This window comes from Idiotropiscis lumnitzeri, chromosome 17, assembly GCF_059441095.1.
Source record: "Idiotropiscis lumnitzeri isolate Australia: NSW breed Sydney's pygmy pipehorse chromosome 17, RoL_Ilum_1.0, whole genome shotgun sequence".
In the NCBI taxonomy this organism is placed as follows: Eukaryota; Metazoa; Chordata; class Actinopteri; order Syngnathiformes; family Syngnathidae; genus Idiotropiscis; species Idiotropiscis lumnitzeri.
In genome coordinates, this window is record NC_142407.1 from 1,642,667 (window position 1) to 1,659,663 (window position 16,997).

Below are 16,997 nucleotides of genomic sequence, written 5' to 3' on the forward strand. Positions count from 1 at the left end.
TGCTGGTGAGGGTGCGAGGCAAACGGAAAAGCAGATAATGCAATTGTCGCCAATAGACGCTGTACAGACGTTCAATTTTACCAGGTTAAGGTGGTCCTAGTTCCGCCGCAGTGTTGCTTTCATGTTGTCTACACGTACTAAAACACGGCGCCCCCTAGCGTATAATACAAGAACTACAGATTTTAAAGAAAATTCATATTTTTTTATACAATGCAGCTTTCTTCCCCGGGCCGTACCAAACCACCAGACGGGCCGTATGTTTGACACCCCTGGTCTAGCCTATGTTCACATTTTTATATAGTTTCAATATTTAGTCATTTTCAACAGAGCGCACTTATATACTAAATATTTAGCAATGTTCCCATTAAACACCTTTGCCATTCAAATAAATATAAGGCGTTTATTTCACATTCTAGAAAATGTGGCTCCAGAAACTTAAGTTTGCCACTTCCAGAAAAAAATATCTCCTGCAGAAATACATCAAGTGCTAAGCATTGAGTTAACATCTTTAACCTTTTTTTTTTTTAAAAAACAGAGTTATCAGCCTAAAAAAAACGGAAAGCCTAATTATCCGAGTAAACCAGGTCAACATGTTCAGTACACAATCAATAAAAGTGGCTGTCCTCATGAAAAACTAATTCAAAATGAACTTTGACACCACTTTTTCTTTTGAATATTTTTTTAACTTCTCTTAATGAGAAAAATGAGTTTGTGACTGCCCTGCCAGTGACTTAAATCTGGGTTGGAACGGAGTCAGGGCCATTGGGATTTGGTAGATTATTTCACACATCTGGGCTTTGTGTTTTCCTTTAAATAATGTTTGTGCAACCGCATTTAAGCACTCCTTCACAACTTCCCCATCACTTGAACGTTTTTACATGTTTCCCCAAAATCCATGATACTTTTACTGAATATTCGTTTGAATGCCGCTGGGATGTAAACGAAAATGTAAAAATCTGTTGTACTGCACTCGAAGTTCGATGTTTTTGCCTGCGCTCACCTCAAACTTCAGCGGATAACTTTGCACAAAAGGGCGGTGCTTTGTTTCGTAGTGGCGCTTCGCAATGTTGCGACGGTTTCGGAGCATGTGATGCACACTGGTTTTGAATCGGCTGCAGCCAGAACGAAACTAAATTTCTCCGTCCATTCATTTAAAACAACACACATCGACCTTGCTAACTTTTTAGCAAGTTATACTGTCAGCAGCACTCTCTTCCGGGCTGCTGCGCAATTGGCATTGGATTGTAATCAAAAGATTTGATTGGCTCCAATCAGTCACGCCTTTCCCGTATTAACTAGAATTGCAGCGCCAACGTTTATGAATGCGCCCTGAAAAATATTCATCATAGATTGGTCATGGGTCCGGTCCGAACCATCACGGTCCGCCATTTGTGATCCCTGCTCTATAATGTCTTTCGACAGATCATTGTCGCGGAGCCACAAAAAGCGCAAGTAGTTCTTGTCTTCCTCTCGAACTCTGAAGCAGTAAAACATTTGTGTCCGCTGTAAATGCAACTCTTTCCCTTCTGAAGCGCATCAAGACTCCCAGCAGTGAGTTGTTAAGGTCTGGTCCAGTTAACAACACGTCGTTTAATGACACACCTTCATGCTTGGCGCTGCTGTCAAAGACTACTTTAATCTGCTTAGGTTTTCTCGGATGGTAGATGCCAAACAGTGGAAAATAACAACATTCCTCTCCATCTTTTAAAGGAGGAGCAATTTCTGTGTGTCCCTTTTTAAATATCTTGTCCATGAAGCTAAGGAAGTGTCCCTTCATTTCTTCTTTCATTTTGAAGTTACAAAGCAGTGACATAAGGCGGGTGAGTGCCTGTGATCGGTTGTTGGGCGGTTTCGGACGTGATGACTTGAACGGCAATGGAGCAGTCCAGTTGCTGTCTTTGTCCTTTGCTAGGCCTTCCTCCATCGTTTTTAGAAAGGCTTTGTCTTGAATGGAGTGTGAGATGTAGTTGTCAAACCTTGTTTGTCTGAACACGTTGCATCCTAAGTGGTCAGGTTCACATGCCGTGCTGTATTTAAGCTGGCTGTTAAAAGGAACTTGTAAGTCACAGTGCTTCTCTTTTACATGGTACACGTTTGGACATGGCTCAAACATTGCAGGGCGGCCCTTTTCTGTCGCATTAGTAAAGAGAGTCTTTACTGCCAACGTTTTGTGCACGCCTCCCAGACACACTTTTCCTACTATGACCCATCCAAGGACTAATTTTTGCGCATAGGTGCCTTGTGTGGGCCACTTATCTGTTTGCGGACTTTGCGTACTCTTACTACGTCCCCTCCAAGGAGCATTAGAATTTGTGCAATTGAGTCCAGTTCGGGAATGAAAAGAGGCAAAGATTTTAGGTGACAGTGATGCTTTGCTGCATTGGGAGTTGGTATTTCATCCCTATCATTCGGGATATCTTTGCATTCGATGAGGCGAGGAAGTGGGATGTGGACTGTACCATCTAAAGCCTCCACTACATAGCCAGTGGCTCTCCTACCCATTGTGTCTTTAACACCTGAATAGGTACGTAGTGAGTAGGGAGGGCTTGGACCCAAATCATTAAACAACTCAAAAAACTCTGAGCGAACTAATGATCTATTACTTTGTTCATCATGAATGGCATAAAGCCGTACTGCTTTGCTAGGACAGCCTGCAGGGTATACTTTCACAAGGCAGATTTTAGAGCATGATCTACCCGACTCGCTCTTACCACAAATATATATATCTTTTCTGCTGTAACACCTCAAATTTCCCCATTGTGGGACTCATAAAGGACATCTTTATCTTTATCTTTATCTTTAAACCTGAGTGCATTTGGAGGCTATCTCGTCAGGCTATGCAGAAGTTGACTCTTTGGCAACCGGCTCCCCACCATGCTCTGATGCCGGTTCAGCCTCTTTCTGCCATGGGGCTGGGCTTGGGTGGAGAGCAGCACGATGTTTATTGCTATCACATTCAGAACATTGTACTTGTACCATACAGTCTTGAGCCATATGTTTGGAAGAGTTACAGCATTTGTAGCAGATGTGGTTCTCCTTCAGGAACGTTTTTCTCTCATGTAGTGGCTTCATCCGAAATGTTCTACATTTGCTTAGAGGATGATTCTCAAAAAATATATATATATATACATATATATATATATATATACATATATATATATATATATATATATATATATATATATATATATGTATATATATATATATATATATACGCAAAATATTTCCGTAATTAACCGTGATTAATCACAGCTTTCAACAGCTATTTTTTTAACCTTATAACAGATATTTAATTTTGTTTTATCTTCGAAAAAATACAGTTGAGTTGAGAATGTGCCTCAAAGATGATTGATCAAGTTAGATAGCTAAAACGCTCATTATTGTATTTTGTATTTTAAAAATGAATGAATTCTGAAATAGTAGTACTTAATCTTACGTGTGAAAATGGTTTGACTTGTGTAAGATTTTGCCAGTGTGAGTTAAACATTGGTACGCATAGAAACATATTTTTTGGCTGATTTGTATTGGTGTGTATTCACTTAAATTGTGGGAGGTCAAAGGAATTTGTAAAAACTAAATTTTTATTCAATCAATATTTGTGACTAAATAGCACAATTAGGCATAATTGTCACTATCCATATGTTGTCTAGGTCCACATTGCCACTCTTATGCAGTTCCAATGTTCAAGGGCTGACTCCTCTCAGCTGGAAAGACTCCAGTCTATTTTGTTAGAGAAGAATGACGAGATACAACATTTGAATGCTAAACTACAGAGACTGGAGAAGGTTGAGGTGAGTGTTCATCAACTTGGAGATTGTGTATACGCTGACAAGACATCGTTTCATAGCCATGTGAAGTTGACTGCCAAGATTCCAACCCCACTCTGGGGGAAAGAATCTTAGCTTTTTTATTTAGCCTTAATCAGTTTTTGTTCGTGCTGCTACTGTATTGCCTTTAGTAGGATTTTGATTATCAAATATTTTTGGAGTAAAATATTTTTCCCATTATTTTTTATGTCCTTATGATTGTTGTTTATTTGCAGTTGTTTCATGAATTAATAAAACATAACAATTGAGCAGTATCACACAAGAGGGAACAATAATGTACTCTACAACATTTTTGTAAATGAGGGCTACTTCTTGGGACTGATTAATGTGAAGGGCTACTTTTGTATAGTTTTTTTTTAGAGAGGCAACATCAGGTTTAACTGCATGTCAATTGCAGGTTATTTAGACTATGACTGACTGCTTTTTTTCATTAATTGATTTTGAATCAGTTTTAGAATTAGTCCATTGCAAGTCAGAAATCTGGAAAAATGTTCATTATGTATTTCCAAAATAGAAGCAGATGTTTCCAAATGTCTTATTTTGATTAAACAAAAGATGTCTGCTATCATGAAGGTCTAAAAAAAAATAAGATACAATTTCCTGTTCAGAGGCTGAAATTCAAAACACTTTGGCAGTTGAATTAAACACTGGCTCGAAACAATTACCTTACTTTTTGGACAATAAGCTGTTAATTTTTTTCCCCCCCAAGCCTTGAACCCTGCGACTTTAAATATCATGTGGTTTATTAGGGCCCGAGCAGCAACCGCTGTGAGGTCCCTTTTTGTTTTTGTAGAACTTATTATTATCATCATCATTATTATTATTATTATTAGGGCCTGAGCAGCGACCGCACAGTGTGTTGCCAATGCAGCAGGTTTTTGTAAAATTTTACAAACTTCAAGTTGCAATAAGATGAAAGTCAAAAAAGTCTTCCAAAAATATTAGGTCAATCTGCTCAACCTGCAGGGAGGAAACTTCTCAGAATTAAACCATGTGGTTCATTTAGCCAGTAGGTGGCAGTACCACTACAATGAAAAATAAGTTTGTTGATGTCTTCAGGCCTTGACTATTATCAAATGGGAGACAGCTTCATAAAGAAAATGTCTGCCAAGTTACAGCAGATTTAGTGGTCAAAGCGACGTCAAATTTTAAAGTAAATTCAAAATGGCTGACTGGTCTGGGCCTGTTAAATATTCCACCAAATTGTCATAGATGTAGGTGAAATGTACAACTCGGGTTACTTTTGTTTAACTTCTAGGAGACGCTAGCAAGCTATTTTTTTAAACTTACACAAGAAACAAATAAATTATTGATGATGTGCCATGAAATATATTATTTGCTTGTGAACTACTGGGATGAAATATTAAACAGCTGTTTGTATGCAGGTATTTCTAAAGACCAAGGGAAGCAATACACCTCCATCAGAAATTGGTAATGGCCACATTGAAACGTTTTATACTGACTTGCTCAAAATGAAACTCGACAGTGCAATGTGAGTAAATGTTTTCTTTTTGGTGAAGTAATGGGGTAATGTATGAAGCAAACCTACTTTGTGATTAATCTAAAATGCACTTCAAAGGTGAAGTTAATTTGACCTTCTCTTAACAACTGTTCAGTGTTTCATTTTTATTTAATTTTACACAAAGGGTTGTTCTCTAACAAGGAGCTGAACTTCAAATTTCACAACCGATGTTTTGTTCCAGAAAAAATTCAGAGGACATTGTATCTTCCTCTGACAATTGCAGTCTCTTTATCCCTCTGGAAACCTGCTTATCTGCCACTCTTTTGCACTCTAAGCTCAGTGGCCCCTTGTTCTGAAAAGATCACGTATGGTGCATTCTTTTGGGTCATCTTTGTCATATGATGTCAAAATGTGAACAGTATAATGAAGAGGGCTGTTCAGATACTAATTCTAATTGAACCAGGATTAGTTGTATTAAATTCATTTTCTCTTATTATTATTTAATATGTATTCGCTGATTCGTTTATAAAAGATGATGTTGGTTAATGTTTTAATTACCTGCTAATTTATATGACACCATATGGAAAGCGCTTTGTTACAGCTCCAGCTGTTGTGAAATGCGCTATTTAAATAAAGTTGTATTGTATTTCCCTTTTCACCAAAATACCCAGACAATCACAGGTTAAAAGGAGACAGGACATGAAAAAAACACGCTCAAATCTAACAACACAAGATATTACCCAGCCACTCCAATTCATTGACACATCCACATATTTCCAATTCAGAAACACCATATACCGACACAAAGAACGGTTTGCTATGGGAGTCCCACTCTCTGCCATCCTGTGTGGATTCTTCATCGAAGACCTGGAACAGAAGGCACTTTTAACAGCCTTGGAAAAATACCTCCCATCACGATGGAAACGCTCTGTGGACGACATGGAAAAAAAAATCTAAACACTACATATGCAACACCTTACAAATCAACTCAACTCCAGAGATACCACAGCCAGCATAAAATTCAGGCACAAAGAGCTTTTCTGGACTTGAACGTACATCACACAGAAAACTGAGAACAAATTAATTAAAAAATAAAATTACACAGAAAACCCACGCACTCCAATACCGCCTTTGGACATCTGAACACCCCACTATCCAAAAGTTGTCAGTTGTCAGAAAATTACATGAACTCACCACAATAATAAAATATCCGGAGGTCAGAACACGGGAGGAAAAACGCATACAACACGCACTAAATGGGTGTCAGTATCCACAGTGGTCAATGACAAAAGGCGCATGACAGGTCAAAAACAATAACACAATACAGAGGAGGAAAAAAACAATCAAGCGCAGAGAGGAATGGTAATGTTGCCGTCCATGAGAGGGATTACGCAACGTATCCAAAGAAGAATGAGGTAATACAATATTAACACACCTGTCAAACCATACACAACTCTCCGCCAGATTTTGGTTCATCCAAAGTACAAAATACACCCGGAAAATAAATGCAACTCCATTTATGTAATTCCGTGCAAATCGTGCAATAAATCATACATCAAGGAGACAGGAAGGAGTTTCATCACAAGGAAAAAAGAACACAAGGAGTGCGAGAAAGAATAGAATAGAATAGAAATAGAATAGAAATCCCTTTATTGTCATTGTACTCAAGTGTGCAACGAGATTAGAGGGCTCCCCTCTCCAGTGCAATACAACAATAATACAGACAAATATATAAATTAGATAAATAAAGAAGACAGTGCAATGGAATTCAGTACTGAATAGGGCATATAGAAACACATCACAATGCTGTTTTGCAAGGTTAGGGTGGTCTCGTGTGTGTGTGTGTGTGTGAGAGTTCAGTATGGAGATGGCTCTCGGAAAGAAACTGTTTCTCAGTCTATTGGTCCTTGATTTGATGCATCTGTAGCGCCTGCCAGAGGGCAACAGGTCGAACAGGTGTGAGTTTGGGTGGGTATTGTCATTGACGATGTTGAGAGCCCTTCTGAGGCACCGGGCGGTGTAGATGTCCGACAGTGAGGGGAGAGGGCAGCCAATAATCCTTTGCGCTGTTTTGACTGTCCTCTGGAGCCTCACTCTGTCCGCCTCAGTGCAGCCGCTGTACCAGGTGGAGACACAGTACGTCAGCAGGCTCTCGATGGACGAGTGGTACCACTGCTGTGGTGTTGTGAGTCCAAGAAAGGTCGTCGGAGCTATGTACTCCCAGGAACTTGAACGTGTGGACCCTCTCCACACACACGCCTTCGATGCAGAGGGGGGGGGGGCAGCACCGTCTTGTTCCTCCTGAAGTCGACGACAATCTCCTTTGTTTTTGCAGTGTTAAGGTGCAGTCTGTTGTCCTTGCACCAAGCTATCAGTCTCTTTACCTCCTCTCTGTAGGCTGTCTCGTCACCTTCCGAGATCAGACCGACCACTGTCGTGTCGTCAGCAAACTTGACGATGGTGTTGTTGCCGTGGGCCGGGCTGCAGTCGTAGGTGTAGAGGGCGTACAGGAGAGGGCTCAGCACGCATCCTTGAGGGGAACCGGTGCTCAGCATGTGGGTGGAGGACGTGTAGGGGCCGAGCAACACAGTCTGGGGTCTGTTGGTCAGAAAGTCCTAAATCCAGATGCGTGAGAATGTCCAGTTTGGCGACGAGGATGTCTGGGATGATCGTGTTGAATGCCGAGCTGTAGTCCACAAAGAGCATCCTTGCATAGCTCTGCTGTCGTTCCAGGTGGCCCAGCACAACATGCAGAGCAGTGTCGATGGCGTCCTCAGTGGATCTGTTAGCCCGGTATGCAAACTGGTAGGGGTCCAGAGTGGGAGGAAGGCAGTCCCTGATGTGCTGGAGAACCAGCCTCTCGAAGCACTTCATAATGACTGGTGTGAGAGCTACAGGACGGTAGTCATTCAGGTGGACGGCTGGTGACTTTTTGGGGACAGGAATAATGGTGGAAGTTTTCAAGCAGGAGGGGATGACTGCCTGAGCCAGGGAGCGGTTGAAGATCCTGCAGAAAACATGTGACAGTTGGTGGGCACATGCTCTGAGGACCTTGCCTGGTATTCCGTCGGGTCCAGTAGCTTTCCTGGGGTTGACCGCCAGGAGCGCGCGCCTCACATCGTGTTCCTCTACGATGAGTGAGGGGGAGTTGGAGCTTGAAGTGCGGGGGTGTGACGGTTGGGGCGAGTCAAAGCGAGCGAAGAAGCAGTTAAGCTCCTCTGCCAGCGATGCACTCGGGTCTACAGAGGTCGTGCTGCTGCCACGGAAGTTGGTGATGCTCCGTAGACCCTGCCACACCTCCCGTGGTCTGTTATGAGATGGCAACAATACTGACAAGAGCAATAAATGAACATACACAAAAGGAACACCACCAGTCAGCCAACAACGACCACTGCAAATGAGAAAACCACATCACGTTTAAAGTATATAGTGCATTTAAGGTTCATCCTGAAATTTGAAATTTCGCCCTAAAACTAATCCCTCACGTTTTATGAGTACGAACTAGTGTTTTTTTTTTCTTTTTTGGGGGAAGGGGGGTTGTTTCGTTTTTTTAATCTGTGCCTCTTTTTACATTTGCAGTAAGGATGTGGAACGTTTAGGAAATGAACTTTCCCAGCAAAGGATGAAGTCTTTGTTAGAGAGCCAAAAAACTCTGGAACTGGAGAGGAAACTCTTCACAGATAAACGCCTTCTCAAACAGGTACAAGGTATTAGTTGAATAACCCTGTGCTATTTTACAAACAAAAGGTTGGACAAAGCGTATGGTTCTCTTTGTGTTCACCCTTCGCTTTGCCTGTAACACATTGACTTGCACTTGAAAAAGTCAACTGTTAGATCTATTGCTGTTTTCAACAAACTAACAGCCGCTAATTTTTCTACACTCATCTCACCCAATTTGAACAATTTGAGCTGCATTGTCTACTGTGAACATATTTGTTGTTTTGCCAATATAGTTCCACCCAAAATAAACTGTATCCCCTTCCGCGGGAGTGCGCATGCATTGAGTTAAAGCGGTGCAACAATTCTTTGCTTGTTTTCATTTAACGACATGAAGAACACCTTTGATTTTTAGTTTTATGAGCAATGCTTTTAAAAAACAATAGTTTTGTTGTCTTATTTTTGTTTAATAACCTTCACATGCCACACAGCTAGGGGGCAGTGTTACTTGGGGTTGGGTAAAGAAGAAGTGCGTCTGTATGCGGTGGTGTTATGGTGAAGAGTGGTGAATAAAGTGCGGTTACAAGTTGTCAACAGTTTGGGAGTTTTCATTCAGGCTAACATTGGTAGCAGAGGATGGTTAGCAACTACAGAGTTCCGCCACCGTTTGAAGAAGGAAAACCTTACGAAAGCTGGAAAAATGAAGTCGGAATTTGGACAAGAGTCACCGACTTGGAGAAAAAGAAGCAAGCCCTCGCGGTGGCTTTGGCGCTATCAGGTAGGGCGAGAAACGGCGATGGAAATTCCAGTAGACGACTTAAACCAAGACACGGGAATGGACACTTTATTTGCCAAACTTGATGGGCTATTCCTTAAAGAAGAAAAAGACAGAATATACGAAGCCTACTCCAATTTTGATCGCATTATGAAAGACGTGAATGGGTCCATGGCGGACTATATCATCGAGTTTGAACAGCGCTATTCACGAATGCGGAAATACAACATGGAACTACCCGATGCTGTTTGAGCGTTTAAGCTGCTAGACACAGCGTGCTTGGAGATGACAGACATGCAGCTGGCTTTGCTAATATGAAGTCGGCGCTGAAGAGGATATTTGGCGCGAATGCGATTGCTGCGGCGGATGCCATCAGCCAGGAAACTGTGTATGCTACGGAGCAGCAACGAAAAAAGGGCAGAGCTTGGCAAAAGAACACTCGGCAGAAAACTCCACAGAGTGGTACTAATCCCCTTGACAAGTTTGGACGGCGATCAAAATGTGCAGTGTGTCAAAGCACGTATCACTGGGCTAGAGACTGCCCACACAGAAGCGGTGAGAATGTCGCAATAACTGAGGCTCGTCAAACGGAAGTTGAAGAGTGTAATGTTACGCTGCTAACCAAGGAATCACCTACAAATGCAGAAATATTCATGACTGAATGTTTTGGCTCAGCTATAATAGATACTGCTTGTACCAGAACAGTATGTGGACAAAAGTGGCTTGAGCACTACAGCTCGGTATTGGGAAAGAAAAGTGCAAATACTATGAAAGAGACTGAAAAACAAAGTCACAGACCATTTAAGTTTGGAGATGGAAAAGTGGTCTACTCTGTGAAGAGTGTGAAGATACCTGCCAAAATTGGGCACACAAAGTGTAATATACAAACCGAAGTTGTACCTGTTGACATCCCCCTGCTTTTGAGTAAGTCATCACTAAAAAGAGCAAGAACAGTTTTGGACATGGAGCGTGACAACGTAGTGATGTTCGACCAACCTGTCAAACTGGATTTTACTAGCTCTGGACATTACTGTGTAAGCATTGTGGACACTGATGAAAAATGTAATGCCAACAAGGAGCATGTGCCAGCTACTGAGGAAGAAATACTGACAATAACAGATGAAATGACAACCGATGAAAAGATGAAAGTTTTAGAGAAACTTCACAAACAATTTGGACATGCCTCTGCTGACAAGCTACAAAGACTTTTGAGCAGTTCTGGGAACAAGGATTCTGGATGTGCCAACCTGCTACTGAATGTAGTAAGTCGATGTGAAGTATGTCAAAAATATAGTAGGGTTAAACCAAAACCAGCTGTTGGTTTACCGCTTGCGTCAACTTAAAATGAAACAGTTGCTGTGGATTTGCACGAGCTGGAACCGGGAGTATGGTACCTACATATTATTGATCAGTTCACTCGTTTTAGTGCAGGGAGTGTTCTGACTACAAAGAAGTCTTCTGAGATCGTTAAACATTTTATTCATGATTGGATAAGTGTTCATGGCCCCCCTAAAAAGCTGTTCAGTGACAATGGTTGGGAGTTTAATAATGAAGAAGTGAGAGACATGGCTGAGAATTTTAACATGGAAGTAAAAACAACAGCTGCCTATAGTCCTTGGAGTAATGGGCTATTAGAACGACACAATCGAACCCTAACTGAAATTATAATGAAAGTGAAGACAAGCACTGGATGCAACTGGAGCACTGCCATGGATTGGGCTTTAATGGCGAAGAACTGCATGGCGAGCGTCCATGGCTACAGCCCACATCAGCTGGTGTTCGGACAGAATCCCAACCTACCTTCTGTGTTGATTGACAAAGCACCAGCTCTAGAAGGCACCACAAAAAGTGAATGGGTCGCGAAGCATATTTCAGCTCTGCATGCAGCAAGAAAGGCTTTTACTGAAGCAGAATCTTCTGAGAGAATTCGTAGAGCACTAAAGAAACAGCTACGTCACACAGATGAGAAGTATGAACTAGGTGACAAGGTCTACTACAAACGCGTCGACTGTCCAGAATGGAAAGGGCCAGGAGTGGTCATTGGACAGGATGGTGCAGTTGTTTTTGTTCGTCATGGAGGCACCTGTGTTAGAGTTCATCAACTCAGACTAAAAAAGGTTGCTCATGAATATGATGATGATGTTTCTCAGATTACCTGTGAGAAACAGACCAATAATAAGCAACGGTGTACTATTGATGCGGTTGAGGAGTTGGAAGGCGAGCCACATGCCGAGTACATGGAGAATGACCCATTGCCTGCTCTTGTGAACACAAGGGCTGAAGGACAAGAGCAAGAGAGAAATATCCAGTTAAAGACTGGTCGGATTGTAACATTCAAAAACCCCGAAACCAGCATTCAACAAACAGCAAAGGTTTTGGGACGTGCAGGAAAAGCGACTGGAAAATGTAAAAATTGGTACAATTTTGAGCTGCTCGGGCCTGCGGGAGTGGCTGGAATCAACCAATCATCAGATGTTTCACAATTAGAGGATTTTCAAATTCAGGAGGATCAAGATGTGACGGACTATAGAAGCGAGGACATATTTGCAACAAATAATGTCTTATTTGACAAAGCCAAAACAAGCGAAATACAGAATTGGAGAAAAAATGATGTGTTTGAGGAAGTTGAGGACAAGGGACAAAAGTACATATCCACACGATGGGTATGCACTCTGAAAGAGACAGTGACTGGATTAGTACCAAAAGCAAGGCTTGTTGCAAGAGGTTTTGAGGAGCTGCAAGTTGCTGAGTTACAAAAAGACTCACCAACCTGTGCCTCAGAGTCGCTGAGGCTTCTTGTAGCTGTGATTTGTCAAAGACAGTGGACACTTCATTCGATGGACATAAAGTCAGCCTTTCTACAAGGCATGGAACTGTCTCGCGTCATTTTTGTTAAACCTCCTCCTGAAGCCAACTGCGGAGGGGCGCTTTGGAAATTGAAAAAGTGTGTGTATGGTTTAGCAGATGCCTCTCTGTATTGGTATAACAGAGTGAAAGACATAATGATTGGTGCAGGAGGTACAGTATCCAAAGTTGACCCAGCAGTTTTCTATTGGCTGGACAATGAGGAAAAACGTCACGGGTGTGCTTGCATGTCACGTTGATGATTTCATTTGGGGTGGTTCTAAAATGTTTGAAATGACTGTCATGGCACATCTCAAAGTCAAGTTTAGTGTTGGTCGTGAAGCTCATGATAATTTTTCGTATGTGGGTGTAGATTTTGTTACTTCAGAAAAAGGGATAAAAATACACCAGGCCACATATATTGACCATTTACAGCCAATACATCTCACTCCATCGCGTGCAGCTGAGCATACTTCACCCGTCACTGAAGAGGAAAGAGATCAGTTAAGATAAAAAATAGGGCAACTTTTGTTGTGGGTTGCAAGACAGAGCAGACCCGATGCCATGTTTGATGCCAGTAATCTGGCTTCAAATCTCAAATGTGCTACCATACAGACAATTATCGAAGCAAACAAAGTCGTATCCAAACTCAAGACCAAGTCAGTTGAGTTGAAATTTCAACCCCTTGGGAAAGATGATAGCCTACAGTTTGTTGCATTCACTGATGCATCTTTCGCAAATCTATCTGATGGGGGTACTCAAGGTGGGCACTTTGTTGTTTTGATGGGTGAAAATGGACAGTTTTCTCCCATTTGCTGGCAGTCAAAGAAAATTAAGAGAATTGTCAGAAGTACACTAGCAGGTGAGACACTAGCTATGTCTGAGGGAATTGACAATGCCATTTTTCTGTCAACTTTTGTAAGATGGGCTGAGGATAGTTAATCAGTTTGTGTATTTATAATCATGTTTTTATACACTCATTCATGTTTAAACACACACACATAGACACTTACTTGTTATTTTAGCACACACGCACACAGACACTGTATCCTGATGATGTGTATAGTTAAATTGACCTTTACACTGTGAGTTGTGATTCTCTGCCTGCTAGAGTTACTGATGATTAGTTATTGATGTTTTCTGTCTTCTGTTGATTAGTTTAGTCTAAAACAGACCACCATTGTTAATTAATCTCCTGTATTCTGGTGATTTAGTTTAGGCTAAACAGACCTTCATTGTATTCTAATTTCATGTGATTCTTGAGTCAAACTAATAAAAGCCGAGCCGGTGAGAAGAGGGGGGGAGGAGTTGCATGGGGCGGCCGCGAGCAGGCTGCTCGCGGCCTCTCTGTCCCACTCTTTTCCCCCGCCGGCGAGGAAAATGAACAACGGTGTCTGGTTCCTCCTGGCCATTCAGCTAGCGTTTTATTTCGGCCGTTACATTTAGTAAGTTATTTCAGTAAGCCCTCCCAAAATGGGCATTTAAACCTGACATTTATTTGGTGGAGAATGCGGGCAACCGCACTCGGACGGGCGTCGTCTCGGATCCTTGGACGCCATAGAATCTGACGTCAGCGCTTCAACATTGAGAAAGCGAGGCATCCAAGTTCCTGCGACGGCGCACCGCCCGGATGCCGGTTGCCGATCGGACAAGGCTGACCCAGGAGCAACCAGGTATTGTTTTCAAATTATTTTGTGCCACCATTTTAAAATTTAAAATAATAAGGAATTCGTAAGGGGTGATTTTTGTGAGTAAGGAAGCGCGCGCCGGCCGTTTTGCAGTAGTTCGGTCGAAAAGAAAATAAACTGGATCGTGCTCGTCTAAGGAGTTATAGAAAAATAATTAGGCCATAACTCATCGCGCTGAAGGGAAGCTGGACTTCTCGGGAGGCTGGATCTCCCCTACGGAGGGCACGGTAGTATAAAAGAACGTTCTGAGGTACGTCTAAACCACGATCGTGTTGTTTAGGGAGTTACAAAAAGAAGAAATTAGGTCGTAACTCGTTCAAACCGACATCACGGTAGCATCGATTAAAAGTTCCTCGGTGTCGATAAATAGAGAAATTATCGACGACTTAGAGGTCTACTCACAATTTCACATTGAAATTTAGGGAATAATAAGGCATTATTTTCGGTGGTTTTTATTTGAATTTTTATTTTGGTAAGCAGACTGCTTGTTTGACTGAGACGTGTGTGCGTGAATTGTGGCGCTGTGCAGCTGTGTGTGTGTGAGAACGAAAAGCGTGTGTGTGTGAGGTGAGTGAAAGTAACAAACGTCATACAATCACAGATGGATCAAAAGGTAGAAAAAGAGTTGTAAGCAAAGTAGTGAGAAAAGAATTTGCAGAGAAAGAAAGTCAGACGTGGAATGATAATTTTGCTTGTGAATGTTTGCGAAAAACTATGCAAAGTGAGTGAATGGTGTGATTGGGGATTAGAAATACCATTTGGTATTTTATCCCATGTAATACAGTAAGTGTTATAAACAGAAAATTTGAGTTGCTGTCCTACTGATGAGAAACCAGTTTTTAGAACGCCCTAGGTGTTGACAAACTGGACCAAATTTTCTAAAATGGGGATACTAGGTAGTAAAATAAAACCCAGGAATATGCTGCAGTGTAAGGATTGGACGCATGTGAAAAAAATAGGATCTTAATAAAATAAAATAAAAATTTGGGTTAAATGGAAAATTAAATAAATTTTATATAAATTCGGAGGTTAGTTAAAAACTCATAAAAGTACTATACAGTACCGCCAAAATTACTAACCATAGACAAGACAAAGAATAACTCTAAAGAGATAGAGAAATTTGCGCATAAATAAATTTAGGAAATATTCAATTGAATAAATAGTGGATATGGGATCCATTGGCATAAATAAGAGGTCAATAGAGACATAGTAGTTCAATTGAAGGACTTATTATGGGCCATAGATAAAGATGGATTGTGTTGCTGTTATTACTGACATGTTATTGTTGTTTGTAGTTGTTCAGTGTTGAGAACTATGTGTGTCGTTTTGTGGGCCCGTGTATATGTCTGTGTGTCTGTCTGTGTGTCTAAATGTCAGGGAGAGTGATAAAAGTGGTTGGAATTGTGTTAGAAGGATTGATGAAGTAAAGATAAAATGGAATTAATAATTAGTAACCAACAAAAGGCTACTTATGAGTGACGAGATCTTATTGAGAAAAATAATTCCCAAATTTACAAAAGAAATTAATAAAGAAGATGATTTGAGGAGATGAATTCATTTAAATTTGAAATTAAACAATTTATACAACGGGATAGGCTTAAAAGAAAGGCCTGATGTGCGTTTTCTGAAAAATAAAAAATTGAACCCAGACGCCTAGGCTGGTTTAAAAAGTTTATCAGATGAAGAAAAGGTAAGATGACGAGACCGGAGTCAGAGGCAAGAGAGGAAGTGCACTGTTCAATGAGCGAACCCACACTGCCGCGCAAGCAGGAAGACAGGCGGCCACAGCCCCAGAGACGGAGCCAAGTGACGATGAGATGCCGCCCCTGGAGAGCGAGGAGAAAAATGACACTTCCCGCTCCTCACACACGGCCCCTCCTGCCTCATTCGATTCCACACAGCGACCCCCCGCGGCTGGAACAAGGGAGCAAAAGAAAAAGAGAGCACAAGCACAGCCGATGGAAAAATCACTCAATAACCCTGAAAGAGCATAAGTCTTTCAAGCCACGAACCTCTACCCACCGCTACCCAGTGTAGAGGCCTACCCGATGGTGGCCGTAGCCAACCCAGCTTTTGGGACTAATGATGCAAATGGCCACCCACATGAACCTACCATCATGGTCTACAGGCCCTGGACCCAAGATGAATGCAAGGCGGCCTGCCAATCAATCCCACCAATCGAAGCGGATGTGGAGAAATGGATTGAGAATATGCACGACCTAATGAATAGCTACCACCTGAATGGAAAAGAATTTGAAACATGCATGAGAATGATCTTAGGGTATAGATATGGCAGAATCAGAGGTGCCTTCAACCCTTACGATGTCACAGGCCAGCCTCTCCCGCCTGGAGCTCCCGAGCTCGCAAACGCAATCCGCGCCATGTTTGATGAAGCAAGAAAAATCTTCAAGAAGCAACCAGACAACACAAAGATCAGACAATGTCACCAAGAAGACATGGAATCTGCCCGCCGGTATTTGGAAAGGTTATCTGGAGTTTACAGGCTCTATTGCGGCCTACAGGAAGACAATGCAGACAACAGCCCATACCAAATCCTCTTGGAGTCGGCCTTCCTAGATGGTATCCACGAATCCACCAGAGACTTCATCTGCAAACACCACGTTGGGTGGCGAACTGCAAACCTTGACACGCTCATCGAATATGCCTCCCATGCCGAGGAAATCCAGAAGAAAAAGGAGGAGCGAAACACATCAACCACTTTGGCTGCCGTGATGGAAGGCCTT

At 41.9% G+C, this 16,997-nt stretch overlaps 1 protein-coding gene across 7 annotated transcripts in view; it reads left to right on the top strand.

Annotated features, from left to right (window-relative positions):
• Positions 1-16,997, top strand: part of spdl1 (spindle apparatus coiled-coil protein 1) — a 164,474-nt gene that overhangs the window by 103,875 nt on the left and 43,602 nt on the right. For 5 of the 7 annotated variants that reach the window (XM_088280184.1, XM_088280188.1, XM_088280186.1 and 2 more), the window contains 3 exons: positions 3,651-3,791; positions 5,213-5,319; positions 8,869-8,989. The exons of the other annotated variants lie outside the window; for them this stretch is intronic. In XM_088280184.1, the coding sequence (XP_088136310.1) occupies positions 3,651-3,791; positions 5,213-5,319; positions 8,869-8,989 (369 nt within the window). The remainder of the gene's footprint in view (positions 1-3,650; positions 3,792-5,212; positions 5,320-8,868; positions 8,990-16,997) is intronic. 7 annotated transcript variants of the gene reach the window in all.